Source organism: Phodopus roborovskii, unplaced genomic scaffold (genome assembly GCF_943737965.1).
Source record: "Phodopus roborovskii unplaced genomic scaffold, PHOROB, whole genome shotgun sequence".
Taxonomy (NCBI): domain Eukaryota; kingdom Metazoa; phylum Chordata; class Mammalia; order Rodentia; family Cricetidae; genus Phodopus; species Phodopus roborovskii.
Window position 1 is genome coordinate 30,909,619 of NW_026126482.1, and position 22,278 is coordinate 30,931,896.

General features: G+C 37.0%; 1 protein-coding gene across 1 annotated transcript in view; it reads left to right on the top strand.

Moving 5' to 3' along the window:
- Positions 1 to 22,278, top strand: part of Cdkal1 (CDK5 regulatory subunit associated protein 1 like 1) — a 541,752-nt gene that overhangs the window by 385,494 nt on the left and 133,980 nt on the right. Inside the window, exon 12 of the mRNA XM_051194503.1 lies at positions 16,069 to 16,249. Coding sequence (XP_051050460.1) covers positions 16,069 to 16,249 — 181 coding nt within the window. The remainder of the gene's footprint in view (positions 1 to 16,068; positions 16,250 to 22,278) is intronic.

The following is a 22,278-nucleotide window of genomic DNA, read 5'->3' on the forward strand; positions in this document are numbered from 1 at the left end:
AGATCATCAATTTTACACTCACACATACACACACAAACCCTCTTTCCCTCCCGCTGTGATTTTGCTTATTTTATTGTGGCCTAAAATCAAATCAGATGCCTTCTGCTGGATGTGGTCCCTCTTGCCTCTGTCCTCCTGCCTCTGTCTGTCTCTTAAGCCTGTGCTCACACATTGCTTTCATGAAAGCTCCCTGCATTGCTCTCATATCCGTATTTTGTATTCTAGGATTTGTTTTATAATGCTTACTATATAAATGTGTTTTTTATACCTGAGTTCTGTTGCTTGACTAGGCATTACCAAAGTATTGTACAAAGAGCTTAGTATTTTGAAAGTAAAACCACAAGGATCAAGATCATAACTCTCACCTTTACTTAATGTATAACTGAGAAGAAACAGTATAACCTCTCTGAGTATCCAGAAAATATTTTTACAATTTAAAATATTATACAATAATATTCTATATGAACATTGGGAGGGTCAGATGAGGGAATGTGTGCCAGTCTCAGTGCATGCCATGTTTGTTTACCTTGAACACTGTCAATGTAGCTATTTCAACTGCTGTTGTTGAGCACCTGGCATCTGGGAGTGAGGTTTTCCTGGAAGCTGTAGCATCTGGCTCAACACATGGTTCAGTGTTAGGGCATAAACATCCTCCTCCTTTGACACTGATTAAATCAATTATCAGCTCAATTGCCAGTATTGACAAAGGTGGATTTTCCTTGGGAAGTTATTGGAGCCCTGATTTGCTCTTCAGCCCACATTTTTAGAAGCTGACTCTGATGTAGAGGACCTACATGTCATTTATTGTTCCTCCTGACCCCACATATGTGATTTCACTGCGTCTCTCCATTTCTTCCTGCCTCTTTCATGAAGCATCTTAAAGTCATTTAGGAAGATCTTGTGTATCCACTCCTATGCCTTCAAGATTATTTCTTTCCTCTTCTCTCTTCTAGCGACAGTACATGCCTCTGCATTTTGCTCAGTTATTTGTTTGTGATTTTCTGTTGTATTCATCTTATTTATATGATTATCTTATAAATGTGTCATCAGATGTTAGGAACAGCTTTTCTAGAAATCTAAATGGAATGTGTGACCTTGTCCTTGGGAACAGATGGTATAGTCCTTGAAGCAAATTAATTACATTTTACTACCTATTTTTTTTGTGAAATCTTTTGATTAGAAATCATTAGTGCTTGCTGTAACTGTAACTGTGTCATAGATGGAGATACGATGGCCATCTTTTCAGTGATACACTTTCTGCTAGTTAGAACATAGCCTACACTGGGAGGTTGCAGATCACTGACCACTCATCTCTGCGGCTTCCCTGCAGCTTTTCTTCCTCCTAGTGTCACTCTCTAGGGCTCATAACTGTGCATTCTTCTGTGCCTCTGTGTTCCACCTTCTTATTTGCCGTGAATTGTAGCTAGCACTGTGGGCCACTTCACCGTTCCCTTTACTACTCAGCTCTCCTGGACCCAGCTTTTGTTGCCCTGTTCCCTATAGGGATTCCACTGTTCTTGGTTAGCCTGAACCCAGACCTGTTTAAATTAGAGCTTTCTCCTGGTACACCTTTCCATTCTGAAACTTTTGTATACTTGCTGGGCACATTAGTACACATAGGTACTTCGCACATAAAATTAGTTCAAATGATTTGCACAAGATCGTTATATTGTAATTTGCCATTAAGCTTTATGGTTAATAAAATAATTCTACATGATTCCCAAGGATTCAGTCAAGTGGTTTGAGAAATTACTCTTATCAGCTTATTCCTCTGTGCACATCAGTAAGTGTGTGTTTGTATACTTGTGTGTGTGTGCTTGTGTTCATTGTGTATATGCACATGTGGAAGCCAGAGGTCACCATTAGGTGGCCTTCCTTCCCTATTGCTCTCTTACATTTTTAAGACAGAATTTCTCTCTGAATCTGGAGCTTCCCAGCTGGGTGGACTGTGTGACTGGCAGCCTAAGGGAAATCTGGTTATCTCTACCTCCCTCGCACTGGGGTTCACAATCCATCACCACAGCCTGCTTAATGCATGGGTGCTGGGGATTCAAACTTAGATCCTGGTGTTTGCATAGCAACACTTTACTGACTGAACCAACTTCCTGCCCTGTTTCACCTGTTTGAACTTCAGAATGTCATTTTGATGTCTTAGTCTCTTAGCCAATTCCCCTACTTTAACACAACTAGGCAGGTCTAGTAGCTGAAAATACACAATTCAGGCAACTACAGGGTCAGTGTCTAGTGATGTCTCGTTCTTTATAGATGGATTCCCAACCAAAAGACAAAAGCTAAGCTGAATGCTGTCTCTCATAGCCAACACGATGGAAAGAGTGCTAATCCCTGGTGACCTTGTCACTACTAAAGGCTATACTTCTTGATACTGCAGCACTGAGAGATATGTCTCATGGTGAACTTTGGAGCAGAAGCCAAGTCAAATCCTAGCACAGCAGAAATAACAAAGAAGGATCCTGAGCTTGTGGCCTGCTATGAGTGTTCAGTTTATATGTGAGTTGTGTGAGGGGCAAAGGTTCCTTGGTCTGTGTTCTACATTACAAACCATAAGACAGGGTGTCCCTATCTGAAGTAGTTACGAGACTCCTCAATTCTTTTATTAACAGCGATGCCTGTGTGCTGTTGTCTAGACGCTGGCTGATTTTGGACATGGTGTCAGGTGTGTAAAACTGCCTCTGTAGCTGCTCCAGTGGCTGGACCCTGTGGGGATTTTGTTGAGATGTGAAGCCTGGCCACAGCAGGGCCATATGGCTTCACAGTGATAGGTGAACCCAACATGGCCTGGGACAGAACAGACTAGAGCTTATAAGGTAGGGATCCAACCAAGTGAGTATCAATGAGGTAGTGTCACAAGTGACAGGCTCAGTATGTAAACCGTCAACTCCTCCTGAGTGTTATATGGGACATGCTGGTGGCCACCTGCTGCCTCTGTCCTCTCAGATGTTCAGAGTGAGCCTGTGGAAGGCACTGTCCAGTGAAGAGATAAGATTATAATGATTGGACTTGTTCTTTCACGTCATTCACACAAAGGGCCTACTGTGACCTGGAGTCAGTACTCAGAGTTCTCTACTTATCTCTGAACTCCTACCTTTATTTGCAAAACTCTGTATTGCACCCTCTTCCCAAAAAAAGTTTTACTGAAATTTCTACATAATCTGTGCACCATGAGCAGTGACCCAGCCTTGCCCTTCCAATCACTTCTACAGGTAGCAATTGAGGATGAGAGGGCTCTTAGTTAACCATACACTTTTAAACAAAGTACTCACTTGAGTCAGGATGCCATCATCATCCACAGTGCAGTAAAGTGTAAATTTTCCTCCAAGGGAAGCCTGTCATTTACAAAGTCCTGTGAATCTCCACTTTCCTCTTCCCTGCCCGAGTTACTTTCTCTGACTTTAAAATACTGAGACTGGTACTAAGTCTGTTATTAAAATACTGAGTCAACACAGGGCTTAGCCATTGATAGACAGTCAAACCTGTCACTGTATTGAATTCACTGATTCACCTCTTTGTCTGTTCCCCAATTCTCCTGAGCACTTCACATAGGGTCTGTGAATCAAAACAGTACCACCCTCCAATCTGTGAGACTGCTGCCTAGACTAAGACTACCTGCAGCTTATGGCCCATTATGAGACTCCATTGGTGTAATAAAAAATTATCAAAATGTTACCAGAATGGTGAGCTATAGGGAAGATTCTGGACAGAGGCCAGGACTGAACTATGAGTATGATCACATAAGTTTCAGAGAGCATTATATTCACCTCCCCAGTAGTGTCCCTCCAATCACTTACCAAAAGACAGGGAGTTTCTGAACTGATGGGTTCGAATCCCATCAGGTGGTAATTGCTTGTTGCTCTGTAGAGTTGGAGTTGTCATGGTACCTCAGCTCAATTCCTGCAGAGAAAGATGCTACAAAAAACATACAGATGAATGGGTATTCTGGGGATCAGCAAAACTTTATTTATAAAGTAAGCAACAGGAAGATTTGTCACTGGAGCCATGGTCTGCCAACCCTGAGCTGATCAAGGTGAAGTCAATGAAGGCAACAGCAATAGCAATAGCAATAGCAGTTCAACTGATTAAGAATGAAGTAATTGCAAGTCTGCTTTAATTTAGTGGACTGTTTGAGTTCTATTATGCAGGTTTGTCTTCTTGTCTGCTTGCCTGCAGGCTTGCTTGCCTTTTTGTTTCTCTTCTCCCTCCCTCCTTCCCCCTCCCCCTTTTCCTTCCTTTCGGTCTTTCTTCCTCTCTCCCTCTTTCTTTCCCTCCTTTCTTCACCCCCCCTCCAACTCTCAAGTAGTCCAGGATAGCCTTGGACTCCTTCTGTAGCCGAGGATGACTTGGATACTTAGTGCACCTTTACCTCCTTAGTGTTGGGACTGCAGGTATGCTTCATCATGCTCAGTTTATATGGGACTGAATTGAATCCAATTCTTCATTCATGCTAGACAAGTAACCTACGCACTGAATCTACAACTCCAGCCCCCTGGATACCAGGTTTTAATGATAACACATCTATGATGAATATTAGTTAGCCTGATTCATTGTTGGTACTGGCCTATTTATTAGAGGCACTATATTATGACCTATAAATTTGTAAATTATTCTTCTCACAGCTCAGTGTTTAGCACCTTCTGATAATGTTTCCCATTAGAGAATCCTGTAGTCCAGGGTTGAATTTCTAAATTTTCAGTGTTTTTTTTTTTCCCCTCATAGTCTAATTTTAAAAGATTTAAGAAACTTGCCCAACTTTGTAGTTTGTACCCTGTCTTGATATTCATTTAATTGGTTCTGCTAATGTGAATGCCCTTTCAAATATGAAAAAATAAAGCAAGAGGGAAAAGTTGATTATTTCTGTAATTGGATTTTCTCTTGAATAAAATGATTTCACCTACTTTATCTTTCTGACTTAAGGGGTGGGATGGGGGCTAGTTTTCTTTCCCATTGTAGTCAGCAGCCGATAGAAGGTGTAGTGACTTCGAGGTATCAAAATGGGAAAGTGGTTTGGGCTGTAATTAATTAGTGGTGCTGAACGTACTCACCCATGCTTTCCTTTCCAAATCTCAATTTCTACTGTGTGCAAAATAATTCCATCCAGGAAGAATTCTAATTACTTTAGTAATTATCGTCTTATCTCTAAATGGAATTCAGACATTCGCTGCAGTTTATGAATGTTAGGACTGTTTCATTTCCTTTTCACCTTGAATACCAGAAAAATACACATCACCAAATCCGGCTTCATTGAACCTTATAATTCATGTTACCATAGAAACAGAAAAACTCATATAAGAATCATGTTAACAGTACCATAGATAGTAAATACCTTCACTCCAACCCATAGTGTCATAAAATGATTTTAATAACAGATGTGTGAGAATCCTGTGAAATTTAATATGGCTCCTTTTACATATTATAACAGTATTATCCAGTATGCTTACTTTTAATTTTTAAAGCAATATCTTTGGTCTTATGTAAAGTTTTGTGCTTATTCCAAAATATTTGCTGTGCAGTACAAGCATAGCATCACAGGATAAAAATCTTACTTAGCATGTGTTTATTTAATTTTTAGTTAACAGCGATGACTCATTTCACTTTTTTTCTTGAAGCAAAACTGTGTCTTTTGGGTTCTGTTTGGAACTGTATTAAATGCCACTAGGCTCTTCGGTGTCATCAACTTGAGTTATCCCTAGGCTCCTCCCACACCTTGTCTGTTTCACAACACATCTTCTTCCTGAGTTTCAGAAATGGTTTCTGTGTATACTCACATTTTCACTACTGATATTAAGGTCATTTGTTTTATAGTTGTAAATTCTGATCTCTCCACATAGCTTTAGTATGTTCACAAATGATTTGCCATCGTATTCTTGCCTAATGTCATATGGATTACTTTTTTACTTAAAATAAAATTATGTCGAATTTAACTTAATGACACATTTAAATTTTTCTAGTTTATTAACAGTTATATTACTTTCAGTAAAGATTAAAGGCTTGCATATATAAATTTTCTATATTTTAACAAATAAATGATATATATATCAAAGAATAATAAATTTCATTAAAATATGTATTCATTACATGCAGCACTTGAAGTTCTTTAAGGATATTTTCATACATGTTATGTTTTATATCAAGGTTATCTCTCCTATAATACAACTAAGACTTAAAAACATACTTTTGGTACTTGTTCACCTGCACTCACTCCTGTAGCCTGATGTCAGTCTTGACAGTGTGAATTATTTTTACAAAACAAGAAAGAATTAGTAAAAAATTGCCCCAGAGAGAAGCTAAATAGTTACTATCATGTTAACATCACATTTTGCCTAATGTCTAAAACATCTTGATGATGGAATGTTGAAAATATCTCCAAACAAGTAGGTTTAAACCTCTCTTTAAGCATCATACATATTTTTTTTTAGGTATTTTTGTGTAGAAAAGTTCACATTTGTTGATTTATAGAAATTGTGTGCTTGCCTCTGGTACAGGGTCTCCCTCTGTAATTGTGGATATCCTGGAACTCCTAGTCATTCTTCTGCCTCTGCCTTGGTAGTTCTAGGACTGTGCCATACCTAACCTATAGTAATAAAATTGTGCTCTTGCTTGTTGCATTGAGTTTTCAGGCAGGAGGGTTTTAATGTCTCTTTTTTATGATTAGTGGTTATTTGACCCTAAAACAATATGACTATACATATGGTCTTATTAAAGTCATAGGATATGATCCCTGTACATTTGATAGTCTGGTCAGGATTGTGCTAGGAAAAGAATTCATGTGCACATTTTGAACAGAGGATGTTTAATATAGGAAACTAGTTGGATGGCTGGATAGACAGGCACATGTATACATATATTCTAAATTGTGAGTGCTGCAGTTGGAGAGTAATTTGAATGATGGACAGACTGTCAGAAAGATAACTATCCTTTTGAAAAAAAAATTCAAAATGAAAGTTTTATATAGCAATGCTATTTTGGCAGATTTATTTTATCTTTTTATCTTGTAAAAGAGGATTTATCTTATGTTATGTGTATGAGTGTGTGTGTGTGTGTGTGTGTGTGTGTGTGTGTGTGTGTGTGTGTGTGTGTGCGCGCGCGTGCGTGCACCCAAGGACAACAGAAGAGAGAGTTAGATCCCCAGGAACTGCATTACTGACGGATATGACATACCAGATGAATGCTGACAACCCAGCTAGGGGCGGACACAAAAGCAACAAATACTCTTGACTACTGAGCCATCTCTCCATTACCCTAAGGTGGTTACTTTTGTAAACTTTGTCTTAGCTAAGATTGGTTTTAGTTTTCAGCTAATATAGATATGTTTTTATTTGTGTAATCACTTTGAACATTGAAAACATTAAGAGACAATGAAATCTGGTGAGACTCCTTCACAATATATATTAAGACTTGTCACTGCCAGAATATTATTTAGATCACGAGTTTATTAAATTTTACACTATACTTACATACTAGCTCACCATATTCCCAAGTTTCCAATTTTAATTAATATAATTTGTGGTAAAGAAAAGTGAAACGGCTTGTTTTATGTAAGGTCTCCTTCAATGACATTTATGCTCTGATCACTGTTCTCCTATAATTTCCTAGCACTCAGCTAGGTGACCCGCCGACAACATCTGTAACAGAAACAGGCTGTGCAAGTAGTAGAATGGAGAATTGGTGGGAGTGTGGTCCCTGTCTTAGTATCATGGAGGATAGAAGCAAGTGGGCATAATTTATGCACCTACTGTTTACTAGCTGCTTATTGAAATGCCTCACACTCACAACCACCCACTAAGGGTTGTGTTGTGATCCTCATCTTGTAGAGGATGGGGCTAGAACTGGGACCTTTGAGATAACTTGGTACCAAGACTGTTAATGAACCCAAATGTTTCTGGGTTTATGTTCTGGTTTCTTTCCTCTGACACTGTTGCTACTGTTTGTCTCTAATACATCTAGATATAGGAATAATCACATTCATTTCTGGAAGAATAATGATAATAACAAAGGAAACAATAAGGTCTTAGAAAGAATAAATGTAGCCCGGGGCCATTTAGTTTTAAATTGCCTCTGTATTCAGTATGAGTAGAGGAAAGGGCACTGAGAGGGCTGGAAGATTCCGGTTTAAATTCTGATTGCACTAGCAATAGCATGGTGACCTCAGACAAATCTCTTAACCTCTAGAAAGAACATGGATATCTTTGCTCTAAAATACTACTGCAAAAATACAAGCAGGTTTTAACACTGCAGTAAATTACTGGAGAAAAACTATTAATAATAAGTATTGTTACCAGTGAACTTATGGTCCACTAAAGCCTCTAGCACAGTCATGCAATGAACACATGTGGACATGGGTCAGAGAGAAGACAGTCTTTGGGAGTGATTAAAAACTTCAATCTAGGACCCTCATTTAATATATCCTCATTGTGTAACTGTCTGTAATTTACTTCTATGGATCTTATTCCACAAATAATATTTCCCCATTTGTCCTGGAGACTTACAAGAAGTTGTCTTGAGCAAAATAAAAAGTTTTAGCACATTGCCTGGCACTCAGTGATTTTATTTCTCTGACAAGGTTGTAGTGAGGGTGGGTGATGCATGCAGTCCCCACTGAGCAGGTACCCTTCTGGTTACTAGGAACCAAGAAAGCCACCAAAGGCAAAGTCACCCACCCTGGGCCTGCAGCAGCAATGCTAGCATGTCCAGTTGTGGGAAGACACATGCTTCTTTCAGGTAAACAGGCCAAAAGACCGGGACTAAATGCCGAAGCAACACTGCTTTCTGTCCCAGTCACTGCAGGCTTCTTGGTACTTTTCTTTCTCTATACCCCAGGCAATTTAAGATTTTTTTTTTAAATGGCTTTGTTTATTGTATTTATTGTTTATTTATGTACATATGGTAATGGACAATTCTCCTTCCACAATATGGAATTGCCATATTTTGTTCATGTCCTCAACAACTAGTAAATATTGGGGCTGGGCTGCTCAAGTTCTAATAGGTCTTAATAATAAAGACCTGGAGTCAGGTATGGGTTGAAATGCTGAAAGATCAGAGAGACAAAGGAGCAACCACAGCCACACCAAAAGGAGACTGAGCTCCTGTCTCCTCTGCCTTCTTACTTCCTCTCTCCACCAGCGTATCACTTCCTGTCTGAGTGTACAGACCTCCAAAGTACTGGCTAGCTCCACCCCCTGATCTTAAGGCAAGCTTTATTTAGAGTACAAAGAAGTAACACTGCAGGGCTGCTTTTAATTTGAACCTATTATGAAAAGTAATTGAAAATTTACTCTGAAAATCCACTTCTCCAACTTCAATTTCCCCTAGATAGGTATCTTGTGATAACTGGTTACCGTGCATGTTCTGCTTAACTACTTAAGAACTTGCCAACCTGTTTTCCAAATGACCACACCATGTTAAACTCCAGCCTCTAATGGATGTGGATTCAGTTTTATCATGTGTACCTACATCTAGTCTTGTTTTGTTTTAAGTTACAGCCACACTGCTGGACTTGTTTGTGGCTTTAAGTTGAATTAATAAAGCAGAACATTCAACATATACTGGCTAGTCTATTCTCTGGCGAAGTGTTGATGAACTCTTGTCTGTTATTTTGTCTTTTCATTAGTAAGCCAGAAGATTTTGAAATGGTTTGGGGGACAAGAGTCATTTCTAAGGTACATGATTCAGAAGTATGTTTTCCTAATCTGTGGCTTATCTCTTTGTTTATTTATTGATGGTTCTCTCTCTCTCTCTCTCTCTCTCTCTCTCTCTCTCTCTCTCTCTCTGTGTGTGTGTGTGTTTATGTTTATATGTATAGCTATAGAACATGAAACTAGAAAGTCTCATTAGGAAAAGAAGGTATCTTAAGGGAGGCAAGAGATAGAATGATAGAATGATGAACTAAATGTAAAAGGCAAACAAGGGGGGCTAACTGGAAAAGAAAGTAAATGGGGGGAGTGAACGAGAACATGGTAGGGTGTCACGATGAAACCCAGTACTTCATATGTTAACATGAAATTTTCATGTGTAGTTTTGAAACCACTGATATTTTAGTTTTTCGGTTAATTTATCTTTGCAAATCTTGTGAAAATTTAAATTTACTTGATTTGTCTTATTTTTGCCACCCAACTCTTTTCTTACTAAAATTACTTTGTATGTATTTTTATTTCTTAGTTTCCCTTTTGGATTACTGATTATTAATACATAAAAGTACAACTGATGTTGCAAGGTTGCTCCCTGGTGCTTGCAAGCTTTCGTAGACCTCCATATCCTCATAGATTGCTTTGTATTTCCAATGTAACTTCTTATCTACAGATAGCTTATTTTCTCCTTTACAACAGGCATGCCTTTAATTTCTCTTGCCTGTCCTTCCTTACCAACCAGGCTTTCATAATATGTTGAGTTGAAGAAGTGAGAACAAGAATCTGTGAATTACATTATCAATTTTAGTGGAAAACATTCAGTCTTTGAAACTTATATGAAGTATAAGTTTTCATGAGTTTTTGATCTGTCAACTAAGTTTTCTGCATCTTCTAAGACCACCATGAAGTGTTTCTTTAACATTTTATTCCTTTAGCATAATTTATCATATTATTTTACATTTGTATTTCAGACCACTCTTTCATTAAAAATGATAATTCTTCCCATATATTGTTGGGTTCAATTTGCTAATGTTGTTATTAAGAAAACATCATCTTTGTGTTAATGAGACATTATTAGATAGAGTTTATTTCTAATCAGTTTCTCTGATTTCAGAATATGCTGGACTCTAAACCCCCCACTTTTTTGTTTGCTATAATAGTTTCTTTAACAATCTTACTTTTTCTTACATGATTAGTAGAATCTGCTGAGAAGCCAGGCTTAGTTGTATTGTTTCTTGTTGTTTTGTCTTGACATAAGATATTAAATTAGGAGTTTAATTTTGGAATCAGTAGGAAAGGTGTATTTGGATTTTCTGGGTTTTATTTTAAATCCATTTTTTTAATTTAAAGACAGTCTTTTAAAGAACTCTCCAGTTTCATTTAAGTTGCAAATACTAACATGTGGATAGTGTGTGCTCAAGTGTCACTTTAATGTTGGTAGTAGCTTATGTAGTGATGTTCCTTCATTTGTCCCTGAAGTTGATCACTTGTATATCCTTTTCTTTCAACCTAGTTAGAACTTAAGTAATTTTAAATTTTTATATATGTGGTTTTTACTCTTATTGATTTTTCTTCCTTATTATTTTTCTTCCCATACTTTTTAAATTTCTTCTCTATTTTACTTTGAGTGTGGTTTCTGTCTCTGTTGGTTTTATGAAATGAAAGCTAAGAAAATTGATTTTATATCTTCCAAATAAAGTCATTAAACCATAAAATTCCCGAGGACTGCTCTCGCTGTAAATCACATCTATAGACAGTCTGCGTTTTCACTTCTGTTTGGTTCAAGATCTTTATCTCCTCTTCCTATTTCCAGTTTACTGTCCCAGTAGTTTTATATAATTCTCTTGAAATGAAGCACAACAGTATTAAAACGTGTTCATTTAATTGTAGTTTTTATGTCTTACACTTTTGGTCGCTTTTCTCAGTTCCTCTATCTTTTGAGATAAGCAACTGTATAGTAGTCCTGATTTTTTACACCTACAGAGTTGAAGCTGGGAATTTGTTAATTTAAGAAGTGAAATAGGTGAGCATGGTGTCCTGTGCCTGTAAACCCAGCACTTGAGAGGTTGAAGCAGGAGGATCCTGGGAGTTGGAGGCCAGCCTAGGCTACATCGTAAGTCTCAACCATTCTGGGTAACAGAATGGAACCCTCTCTCATACAACAGTGAAAAAATGAAATAGGAGCACTCCTTTTCACATCCTTAGCAAGAAAACATGTAATTGCAAGTGAAGTCTGAAGATGAATTAAAGTATGCATTTTAAGTAGTATTTCAAATGTTCAGAGCCAGGTACCCATGATAAGTACCCACAATCCCAGTACTTAGAAAGAAGTAGAGGATTGGAGGAATTTGAGACCAATCTTGACTAATTGGCAATTTTTGAGGCCAGCCTATATATAAGTTAAATGAAAGCCTTCTTGAGAAATCAAATCATGGAGCATATATATGTATTTTTTTTTTATTTCTTGAAATGCCTTGTCTTGTGTTGTCTTTTGTACCACCAAACTGGTTTGTATAGTGCTAGAGATTAAACCCAGGGCATGTGTACTAGGTAAGCATTCTACCAACTTAGCTACATCCCCAACCCAGTGCTAGCAGGTACTATGTAGTCATTCCAGGTCCCTGATAGAGTTCTGTAACTGTAAGTAGCTGTGTCTGAGAAGTAAGATATACAATTAGGATCCCCCTTATTCTATTCCCAAGTTATTTTACAAACTTGCTTTGGCAGTAAACATCAGACAGAGAAAATGATGAGTCAAATTTTTCCTGTTATTACAGTTCATTGAATATTTTTATTTCATCATTTCAGAATTACTTCCTAAAGCTACTAAGAAAACATAAATATTAAAAGGTTTTTGAAACTCAAGAGCATACTCCTTAGTGGTTGCATACATGTTACTCTCTACAATAAATTTGTGAAAATTAATTTTTTAAAATTAGAAATTTTGAAAATTCAGTGTATCAAAGACAATGTTTATCCAGAATTAGCATTTAAATATTTGTAATAATACTCTGTTTTATACCCTTATCTTTTCTTCTTACTTAAATCACAAGATACAAAATTAGAATTTGCTTCTCTTCAAACTTCTTTGAGTTTTGCATACTAAGATTATTTACTAGGGAAATTAACAATGTAAATGAGATTTTAGTTAGCTTACCTAAGGGATCAAATTATTTTCAAGAATATAATTGGAAATATTTGCGTATTTTAAATTAATGTATAGATGAGCCTCATCTGATATTAAGGTTCAGACTCTACTTTTATGATACAGTCAGCTTATATTCTTATATACTTTTAAACAATTAAACTGTTTCTACTTCTAAATATTGGCATGCCATCAACTTGTACTATTCTGTCTCCTGTGTTACCAGACCAGATTTTGAATTGATTGTTGAGTTACATTCACATTTGAACATCCTTGTTTATTGTGGTTCCTTTAAAGGTTGGTCCCAAGCCACCCACCCACCCCACCACCACCAAGAAAGCCAAAGCAAGCAAGTGTTGGCCAGTGTTGAGCCCAACTGATGGATAGAGAAGGGTGGGGGTGATCAGAACGGGACTTTCCTGTGGGAATACCCCACAGCTATTGACACATTCATTCTGATTTCAGAAATTAGGACAATGACCACTTGTCTTCATTTCTTGCCATGTTTCACAAGCAGTTCCTAAGGTATTTCCTGGGGGAGATATACTCTGTCATCTGTTATCTTTTGCCTCTATTTTTAGATGTGGATTTCTTTTGATCGTGAATAGTTAAAAGACAAGTGTAAAACTAGCTAGTTGAAAATTATTTTACACACTTCTTTCTATTCATAGACTTAGTTTAGAAAAGTGTTCTTTTTTTTTTTTCTGAATCTTACTAAGAAAACATATTTTTCTATGGTTTTCCAAAGTGGTTTTGATTGTCCTTAAAGAAGGAAGAAGTGGGTTTATGTCACAAAAGGCCATTCCTTTTTTTTTCCCCATATGAAAGTGTCCCTAATATTTATCATCACATAGAAAAATCCTTCAATTACTTTACAAGTTACAATCCATCCAAATTAATGAGTATATAAGGCAAAGTAGAAATGGGGAGAGAGTACCTTTTACAGTGAATGAGTTGTGTCTCCTTTATATAGGCATAAAACACTATGCAAGGCATGTTAGAAAACTTCTGTTTTCATGAATTTATTTGTTAGGAGCTCTGCAGTTTGACCAAACCTACTTCTCTCTTTCACCAGCAAATTGATGTGCTCATCTATGAAGAACCACAGGTGACAGGGAAATACATGTAGTATTATATGGAATATATTTTCTAATGTGTATGAGTTCATTCATAATTTTGGAGTACTGTTAGTAACTGTTGTATCATTCTGTTACCATTACACTGATAAAGTTTTTGAGAACTTTGTAGCCTACCTGATATAAACTGTAAGGCTATGGAGAAAAGTGGCACCACCTCCAGCATTTGAGCCTAATGAAAGCAAAGGCTGTTTGCTCTATATTCACCCTTCAATTAAAAATTACAGGAGGTGGAGAAATAGCTCAGAAGTTAGGAGCACTGGCTGTTCTTGTAGAGGACTCACATTCAGTTCCTAAAACCCACATGGTGGCTCAAGAATGTCCATAACTTCAGTTCCAAGGTGATCTGATGCCTATTCTGACCTCTGTGGATTCCAGACTTGTGGTGAACAAACATACATCAAGAGAAAATACTCATGCACAAGAAACAAAATAAAATATCTTACCAAAATGTTTACAGTACTTTGTTCTTTAATACCAAAGGGACAATGAAAATGACTATTTGTTGATGAAAATTCTCACCCTGAAAGAAATGGGTACAGAAACAAGGTGTCCTGTAAAGGAAAACTAAAGAAGGAGAAAAAACTGTGAGAAACTGAAACATATTGAATCACTGCTTTTTTTTTTTTTTTAAATTAGAGACTGGAAAACATATTCAAGTGAATTTTCCAGAAGATAGAAAAATAACACATGGAAAACAAGACAGAAAGCGCTAAAGATCAAACTGGTGGTTTCAATATACAAAAGAAATTAATCCCTAAGACAAAGTGTTATATATGACATTTCCTAGAGAAATTACTAAAGAAATAATATAAGACAATTTCCTAGAGATATTATTAAAGAAATAATGAGAGAATAAGATTCCTAGACTGTAAGACCTTAAGTCTAAGTTGTCTCTTGTACAACATTTTTTAAAAAAAAATCTAATAAAATCAATATTGGCATGAAATTTAAAATTATTTCAAAAAACCTAACACCCTAAAAAGAGAGTGGCATAGCACCTGTAATAGTGTAATGTATGGCTGGAGAGTGAGTCAGTCATGGAGCATTAATCTGGCTGACATGGGCCCTAGGTTTAATATCAAGCATTAGAAAATTGTGAGTGTGCACAGGAGTGAATTTCATGTCTTCAGTGTCTATCGGTATTTTTTTATAAAGGAACAGTGCAAAATTCTGGTAGATAATTCTTTTCAATTTGGAATGTTGTATACCACTGTACTGCCAATCAGTTGTGTGTTCAGATGTTCTGAAACCTAATAACAGTGTCACCTGGTACTGACAATATACTCCAGCAAAATAAAGGAAGAAATTGGGAATTCGCAAGGCACTAGGTCCTAGGACTGAGGAAGGGGAAGGCAAGGAACAGCAGTCAAGAGTAACAACCAATTAATTTGCTAGCGTAGTACATACCTAAAGAAAGTAGCAGTGGCCTTTCCAGAAACTAGTGACAAGGGTGCCGAGTGATCTACTGAATCAGGTGTTTAGAAATAGGTTTGATTTTGTCATCTCCTCCACCACTGGTACTTGTGCCAGACTTCGAACCCAGGACACTGTACTTGTTTGACAAGCTCTGCCAATGGGCAACAGCCCATGCTGCTGTTGAGTTTTTGGTAGGTCTGATGAAGCCTTGAGATGATACAGCATAGGAACATGAAATGTTAAGCAAATTTTACAAAGAGGCGGTTACTATCCTAGGAAAACTTTAAATGTTGTTGAGAAACAACTTGGTATACCAGTTGTCTCTGTAGCACTTCTATGGAATTACTATGAATACAGTGTTAGAGTATATTTATAGCTAGTTCATTTGCCATAATGTAAAAGTCCTTAAATAATGCCTTTCAAAAACCAACAAATCCAGAAATAACAGAGTAAGCATCTATCTTAAGATACTGAGGAGAAAACAAAACAAAAATATGTATAAAACCATTAAAAATGAATGCCTCTGAGGATGACCAGGGAACACTATATCATTGTATCTCTTAGTCTTTACAGCTTTTCAAAACTGTTTACAAGTCTTCTGTCCCAATAAATAAATAAATAAACAGACAAACTTTTTAAAATGTCAAGGAAATAAAATAACTCTGGCTCAGGGTCAAGTCTTTTTACATTTTTGTCTGTTTTTTTTTTTTTTTTTTTTTTTTTTCTTCAGGGTTCCTGGAATAACGATTGCTACGGATATTATATGTGGTTTTCCTGGAGAAACCGATCAGGATTTTCAAGAAACACTGAAACTTGTTGAAGAATACAAATTCCCAAGCCTGTTCATCAACCAATTCTATCCAAGACCCGGAACTCCCGCTGCAAAAGCCGAACAAGTTCCAGCACATGTGGTGAGAGCCCATTCATAGGAGCCACTAGTTTGTGCCAGTAGCCACATAAAGAAACCTGTGTCGCTTACCCCATACCACTGGCTCAAGGCTAACCCTTATGTTGCTAAATATGAGACAATTCAAGCTTGGAAGAGTTAAATGAAAGAGTTAGATGACCTCATGAAATAAAAGGCAAACAATGATCACATTGAGAAGTTAATACCTTGAGGAGAAAGATTCAAATTTTAAAAACCTTTTAAACTACTATCTTATATTTTCTTCTATGTACATTCTAAATCGTTGGATGTTTTGAAATCAGACAACTTTTAAGTATATGGGAGTATGGGCTGGGATGTCATTCGGTGGTAGCTGAGCATACATGAGGCTCATGTTTCCATCTCCAGCACTTCAAAGTAAGCAAGTAAATGAAATAAAAGATAAATATCTGACCAAATAGGCTTCATATGTTCCTACTACAGAAAGACCATTTTAATTATTTATTTGTTGGAAATTTTATGGTTTTCTTACTTGATTCCTATACTATCTATCATCTGTCCATTCTTCCATCCATCTAACATCTATCTATCCATCTGCCTATTTTCTATTTATCCATCTCTCATCTAGCTGCCCATCCATCTTCTACCTACTAATCAACTTACCCATTAAAACAAATATGCATTATCTTCTCAGTGCAAATATATAACCTGATTAATTTTCTTTCTGATTGACAAAAAAAGGCGGGGGGCAAACTTTAATACCACAGATAGTTAACTTTGCCAAACATGAAAATAAACCTCCCCCTCCTCACATACATTTCCTTGGGCAGGGCATCTGCTAAGGTCTCTTACCCATTTGGCACATACTCTTTGCTTTCTTATTTGAAAGCTTTTAGAATCCTTTATGATTTGGTGTAACAATCCTTCAGATACATGTATCTCATGAAGATTGTTCTTTCTGTGTCTTGTCTTGAGTCACAATCACCTTTCTACCATGACATAATTAAACTTTTTCATGTGGTTTTATCCTGGCTGCGACACAAACACCACAGAGTGATTTAGACAACAGAAATATATGCCTGTATATTTCTGAAGGCTGGAGGTGCAGAGACAGACCTATGTACCTGTGACACATGTAGGAATTTTTTGTGGCCTCTTCCTAGCTTCTAGGGTTTTCTGGCTAGCTAATGTGCTTTAATCTCTGCCTTCATTGTCACCAGATGCCCTCATGCATGTCTTATAAAGGCCTTTATCTCCTAGAGGGCTAAATATTCCTTCTACCCCTCAACTGTTTTTATCTATAACATAATTTCTAACAATCTGAGGTAACTAAGGACTACAGAATAAATGTTTGTGGGAGAAACAATCTGATGCCTCTTACATTTTAGTAATTATGCTCTATACAAAAACCATTGTATGACATTTTAGCTTTATGCAATTCAGGATCGTAAATTCAGAGAATTGGACATTAATGATGAAACTTTAGAGATTTACTGTCACAGAGTAGATTTATAGTATACATTGTGTCTTCTTCCATCTCCAACATTTACCAGAAATTAATAATTGTTTACCATGTCTGTCTCAGGTAGTTTATGAAAAAGCTTATTGCAACATTCACTAAAATACAAGATGGTGGTAAATAAACAATAAATATTTTCTCTAATTTATTCCTCATTCCCTTGCCAAGACAAATCAATAATGAAAGTGACTCTCACTTGTGGTGAAGGACTAGCACATGCAGTTGCTTTCCAATACCAGCTTTCTCTTCTTTAAGAATGACTCTTGATGAGAAAGAGCCAGTTTTTACATGCATTTCATCTCCTTCACATTCCCCATATGTTCTTCCCTTGTAGGTGATATGAAATGGACTTCAATATATATTCTCTCTTCCTCTGGAGTATCTTTATCTTCACAGTAACATTCATATAGGCAAATCTTAATGTTTTGATGAATTGTGTTAATGCCCTGATAAATGAACTAAATTATGTATGTTTCTTAATCATGAAATCACAGATGGTCACAGTACTGGCCTGTCAAGTTTGCATTTTCGAAAGGCAAAGGGGAAGTTCCTTGCTAGTTCTTTATTGCAGCTATTAAAAAGAAACAGAATAGAGTTTATAATGAAAATTAGATGATATTTTTTCATGAAGAACTAAACAAAAATTTATTAGCTATTGCAAAGATATTTGTCCAGATGATTTAATAGTGAAATTACCCATGCCAATTGAGAATGACCTTGGAGTAGTTAATGAAAGGCCAAAGTTACATATTTATATTCTTTACTCCATTGTATCGTTATTCTTTGATCTTCATTCATTTTAAATCAAGCAGTATAACTAATTGTGCTTCTCAGTCTGCCTGGAAAAGGTCCCTTAGGTTTTAAAAATAATATCAACAACAAAAATCCTTTTGATTCAGCTATCACTTCTAGACCTCCTTTCTAGACAATTTTAATGAAAAACAATGAAATTGTGTCATAGTCCTTATTTGAATAGGTGTGTCATTTGAAGGAAGATAACCTTAGCTAACAAGAATGGTTTTGAGGGTATTCATACCCCTATAACAGTGTTGTTATGATATTAAACCCTCCTGCCTTATATATTGGAACCAGAAAGTAGTAGTAAAAACAGAATTCACCTACCAGAAGTTTCTAGAATTTTTATTTAGCATAAAAGCACAGTGGACACTTCTTGCCTTAGCCCCAAGGACTTGGGAGATCAGGAGTAAGCCTGGAGGGATGTCCTGTAAATAGACAGAGGCAACTTTACTTTATTTAGCATAAAAGCACAGTGGACACTTCTTGCCTTAGCCCCAAGGACTTGGGAGATCAGGAGTAAGCCTGGAGGGATGTCCTGTAAATAGACAGAGGCAACTTTACTTGAAGATTTCCTGTAGGTGAGTCCATTTTTTGCTTTAGGTGAGGTGGCTGCTTAGGATAGACGTAGAATGCAGCAAGTTGTTAAAACATGTGTGGAGACTTGTTCAGTGACTTACCATGACTCTCCTAGCTCTCACTAACTATAGGGTCAGGACATATTGTATTTAAAAACACATGCCCCTCATTCCTCCCACTCATATACCTGTGTGAGAGACTTCTATTACTCTGTCTCCATGGTGATTTCTGAATATGATCCTAAGCCTGACAGTTGAGAATTTAGGGAACAGAGATCCTGACCCTTTCAGCCCAGTTCACAGCATGGGTGTATTGTTTACACTATCTCATGTGTTCAAGGGTTTTTCTGTGGAGTAAAGGAACAAGGGGGTTCATACTCTAGACTGTTCAGAACATTTCCTTAGAAATTGATTCTCAAGTATACTTCATGGAAACCCCTCTGTCTTGCCATTCTTGACAATTAGTTGTATTTGATCTTTTCTGCTTGTCTCTTTCCTGAGCAGCAGTGGTGTCACATGCCTGTGATCCTAGCTATTGGGGCAGAGGCAGGTAGAACATAGGTTCAGGGCTAGCCTAGACAGTATAGCAAGACCCTGGGAGGGAGGGAGTAAGATGGGTAAGGAGAGGGGAAGAAAAGGATGGTGTGGGAACTTGCTTTTCCTAGCTATTTGGCTTGAATGTTAGCTCTGCTTCACCTTCTGTTTTTGTTTTTAAATGAATTTCATGACAATTTGTACAAGCAATTGATCACTTCTTTTCTTGAATCTATGTGCGCTGTGATTGCTGAAGCATAAACTCACCTAGGTCAGATCTACAACATCCCAAAACAGCACCTCTAGTTGAGAATCAAGTGTGCAAACACATGGCTGTGGAACTACTTCACATTTAAATGCGATGTTTTCCTATCTAGTTTTGGAATCTTTGCTTATCTTTTCATATGGGGTTGGGTAGTAAAACCTCGGTCATTTCTATTTATCACTTAAGCCTCTAGTTATTCAGCCAGACTATTCCCCCATGTTACATTAAAACTCTGTTTTTGGTTTTATTTCTGTTGATGGTATAAAAAAAAATACTCTGGCAAAAGCAACTTTAAAGAACAATGGTTTTCTTCAGCTACAATTCCAGGATCTATTCTTCAGCTACAATTCCAGGATCTAGTCCATCCTTAGAAGGAAATTAAGGCAGGAACTTGAGTCAGCTAGTCCCATCCAGTCAAGAATAGATTGAAAATGAATGTATGCATGCCTCTAGTACTAAGCTCACTTTCTCTGTTCTTACTCATCAAAGACCCCAAGCTTAGGAAATGATATTGCCCACAGTGGACTCAGTCTTTTCATATAATTAGTTCAAAGACAACCTCCAATAAACATGCCCTGTAATGAGTATGGTTTTTCCGCCTGCCGCCGCTGGTCTTGTCCCGCTGCCGCGCCAGCCCCAAATAAAGCACTGAGACTCTGTATTAGATATAATTCTGTTGGCCCATTTTTTTGTTTCTTATCGGCTAGCTCTGCCTTAATTATTAACCCATTTCTGCTGATCTATGTATTTCTCTTACTGGGGAGCCCTACAGGGCAACTTGATATAAGCAGTCCTCCATGAGACTATCTCTCAGATAATTCTCGACTGTGTCAAGTTGACAACAAAACTAACCTCCATAAGCTTTGTGCTTATTTATAATAGGGTTTCTTAAATGTATTCCTCTCACACTCCTTTTTTGATCAGAAACTTGTACATGATCTTGGATATCTATGAATATAACGCAGAAACACACATCAAAACAAAAGAACTTATTTTGAATGCATATAATTTTGCTACTATTTTAAAGACAAAAAAGCAATTTTGTATACTAATGAGATGGTGCTTGTTTATTTTTACATTAAGAATCAAATCTTGACTGAATACTTGATATTGCAGGAACATAGAACATCTTAACATATTATAGAGATAATTGACATTTTAATTTATTAATCATCAACGTAAAAACTCTTTTTATAAATACATTGTACAAAATGGAAGAAATATGTTTAGGACCATTTCAGAAGTGACTGGAAAGTCTGTGTTAATCCCAAGTCAAAAGTAATTTCACAGGTTTTTGTTTGTTTTATGAAATTCAACCCACAATTCAGAAAATAGTTTCTAAACTCAATACAGCACAATCCAATTCAAAGATAGGCTAATTTGATACATATTTTCAAATGACAGTAGGAGAACTCTAAAAGTTTCTTTCTGTAAGAGCAAGAAAGTGTATAGTAGAAACCCCGGCAATGCATAAAGTAGAGATCCTGGGATCTACACTGTGGAGTTCCAGTGATGTCCTTGGTGTTGACTGGTGTGATGAAGCTGTCTGATACAACACAGGAAAACCTGCCAGAACTCTTTGTAGTCATTGTACTTTTATTTTGAATAATTTTATCACTGCATATTCGAAGACCTTTTGCCATTGCCAATTTTTTCTCTGACTCTACTCAATTATGTGACTCTGTAGCATCCCAGAGTTTAAGAAGCTGCAGTTTACCCCTTGATCTTTCTCAAAACGTGTGGACCTTGTCTACAAAGCTAAGCTTTGTGAGATTTGGAGGCATTCTTCCTATCCCCATTGACCTAGTATGTATCTGGCAAGTGGCAGAAACGTAACACAGGTAGAGTTCGTAAATGTAGTTGCTATCATCACAAGAGGACAGTGCCTTGTGAGGGTGAAAGACTGTTTCCCAGCTATAGCAAGCATAGAATGTTTAATAACCTTAAATTTTTTTCTTTTGGGGGCTGGCTAGGTGGGCTCTGATTTGTTTATTTGGGGTTGGATGGCAAGCAATATGCAGGTGTAAATTATTGTCAATAGTGAGTTAGAAGCTGTAGGCAAAGTTTAGGTTAAGATGGCTTTACAGGCAATGGTAAATTGCTTTCCACTGACCTGAGGCTAGTGTGGATCTTCAAAATAGTGGTGCTTATCTGTACAAAGCACATTTTAGAGAAGTACAGAGGAACAGAATCATCAGAAAGTCCATTAGGAAATCTTCCAGGAGTGGATTTGGGAACAGTTTAGGAAGTTTAGTGGGTCTAGGGATGTCAGTGACTAGCTCTTGAGGCATCACTTGAACAGTCTCTTTAGGGTTGATGATTCGAAGTCCTAGATGTAGATCCCTGTCAGCAAAGCTGTTACT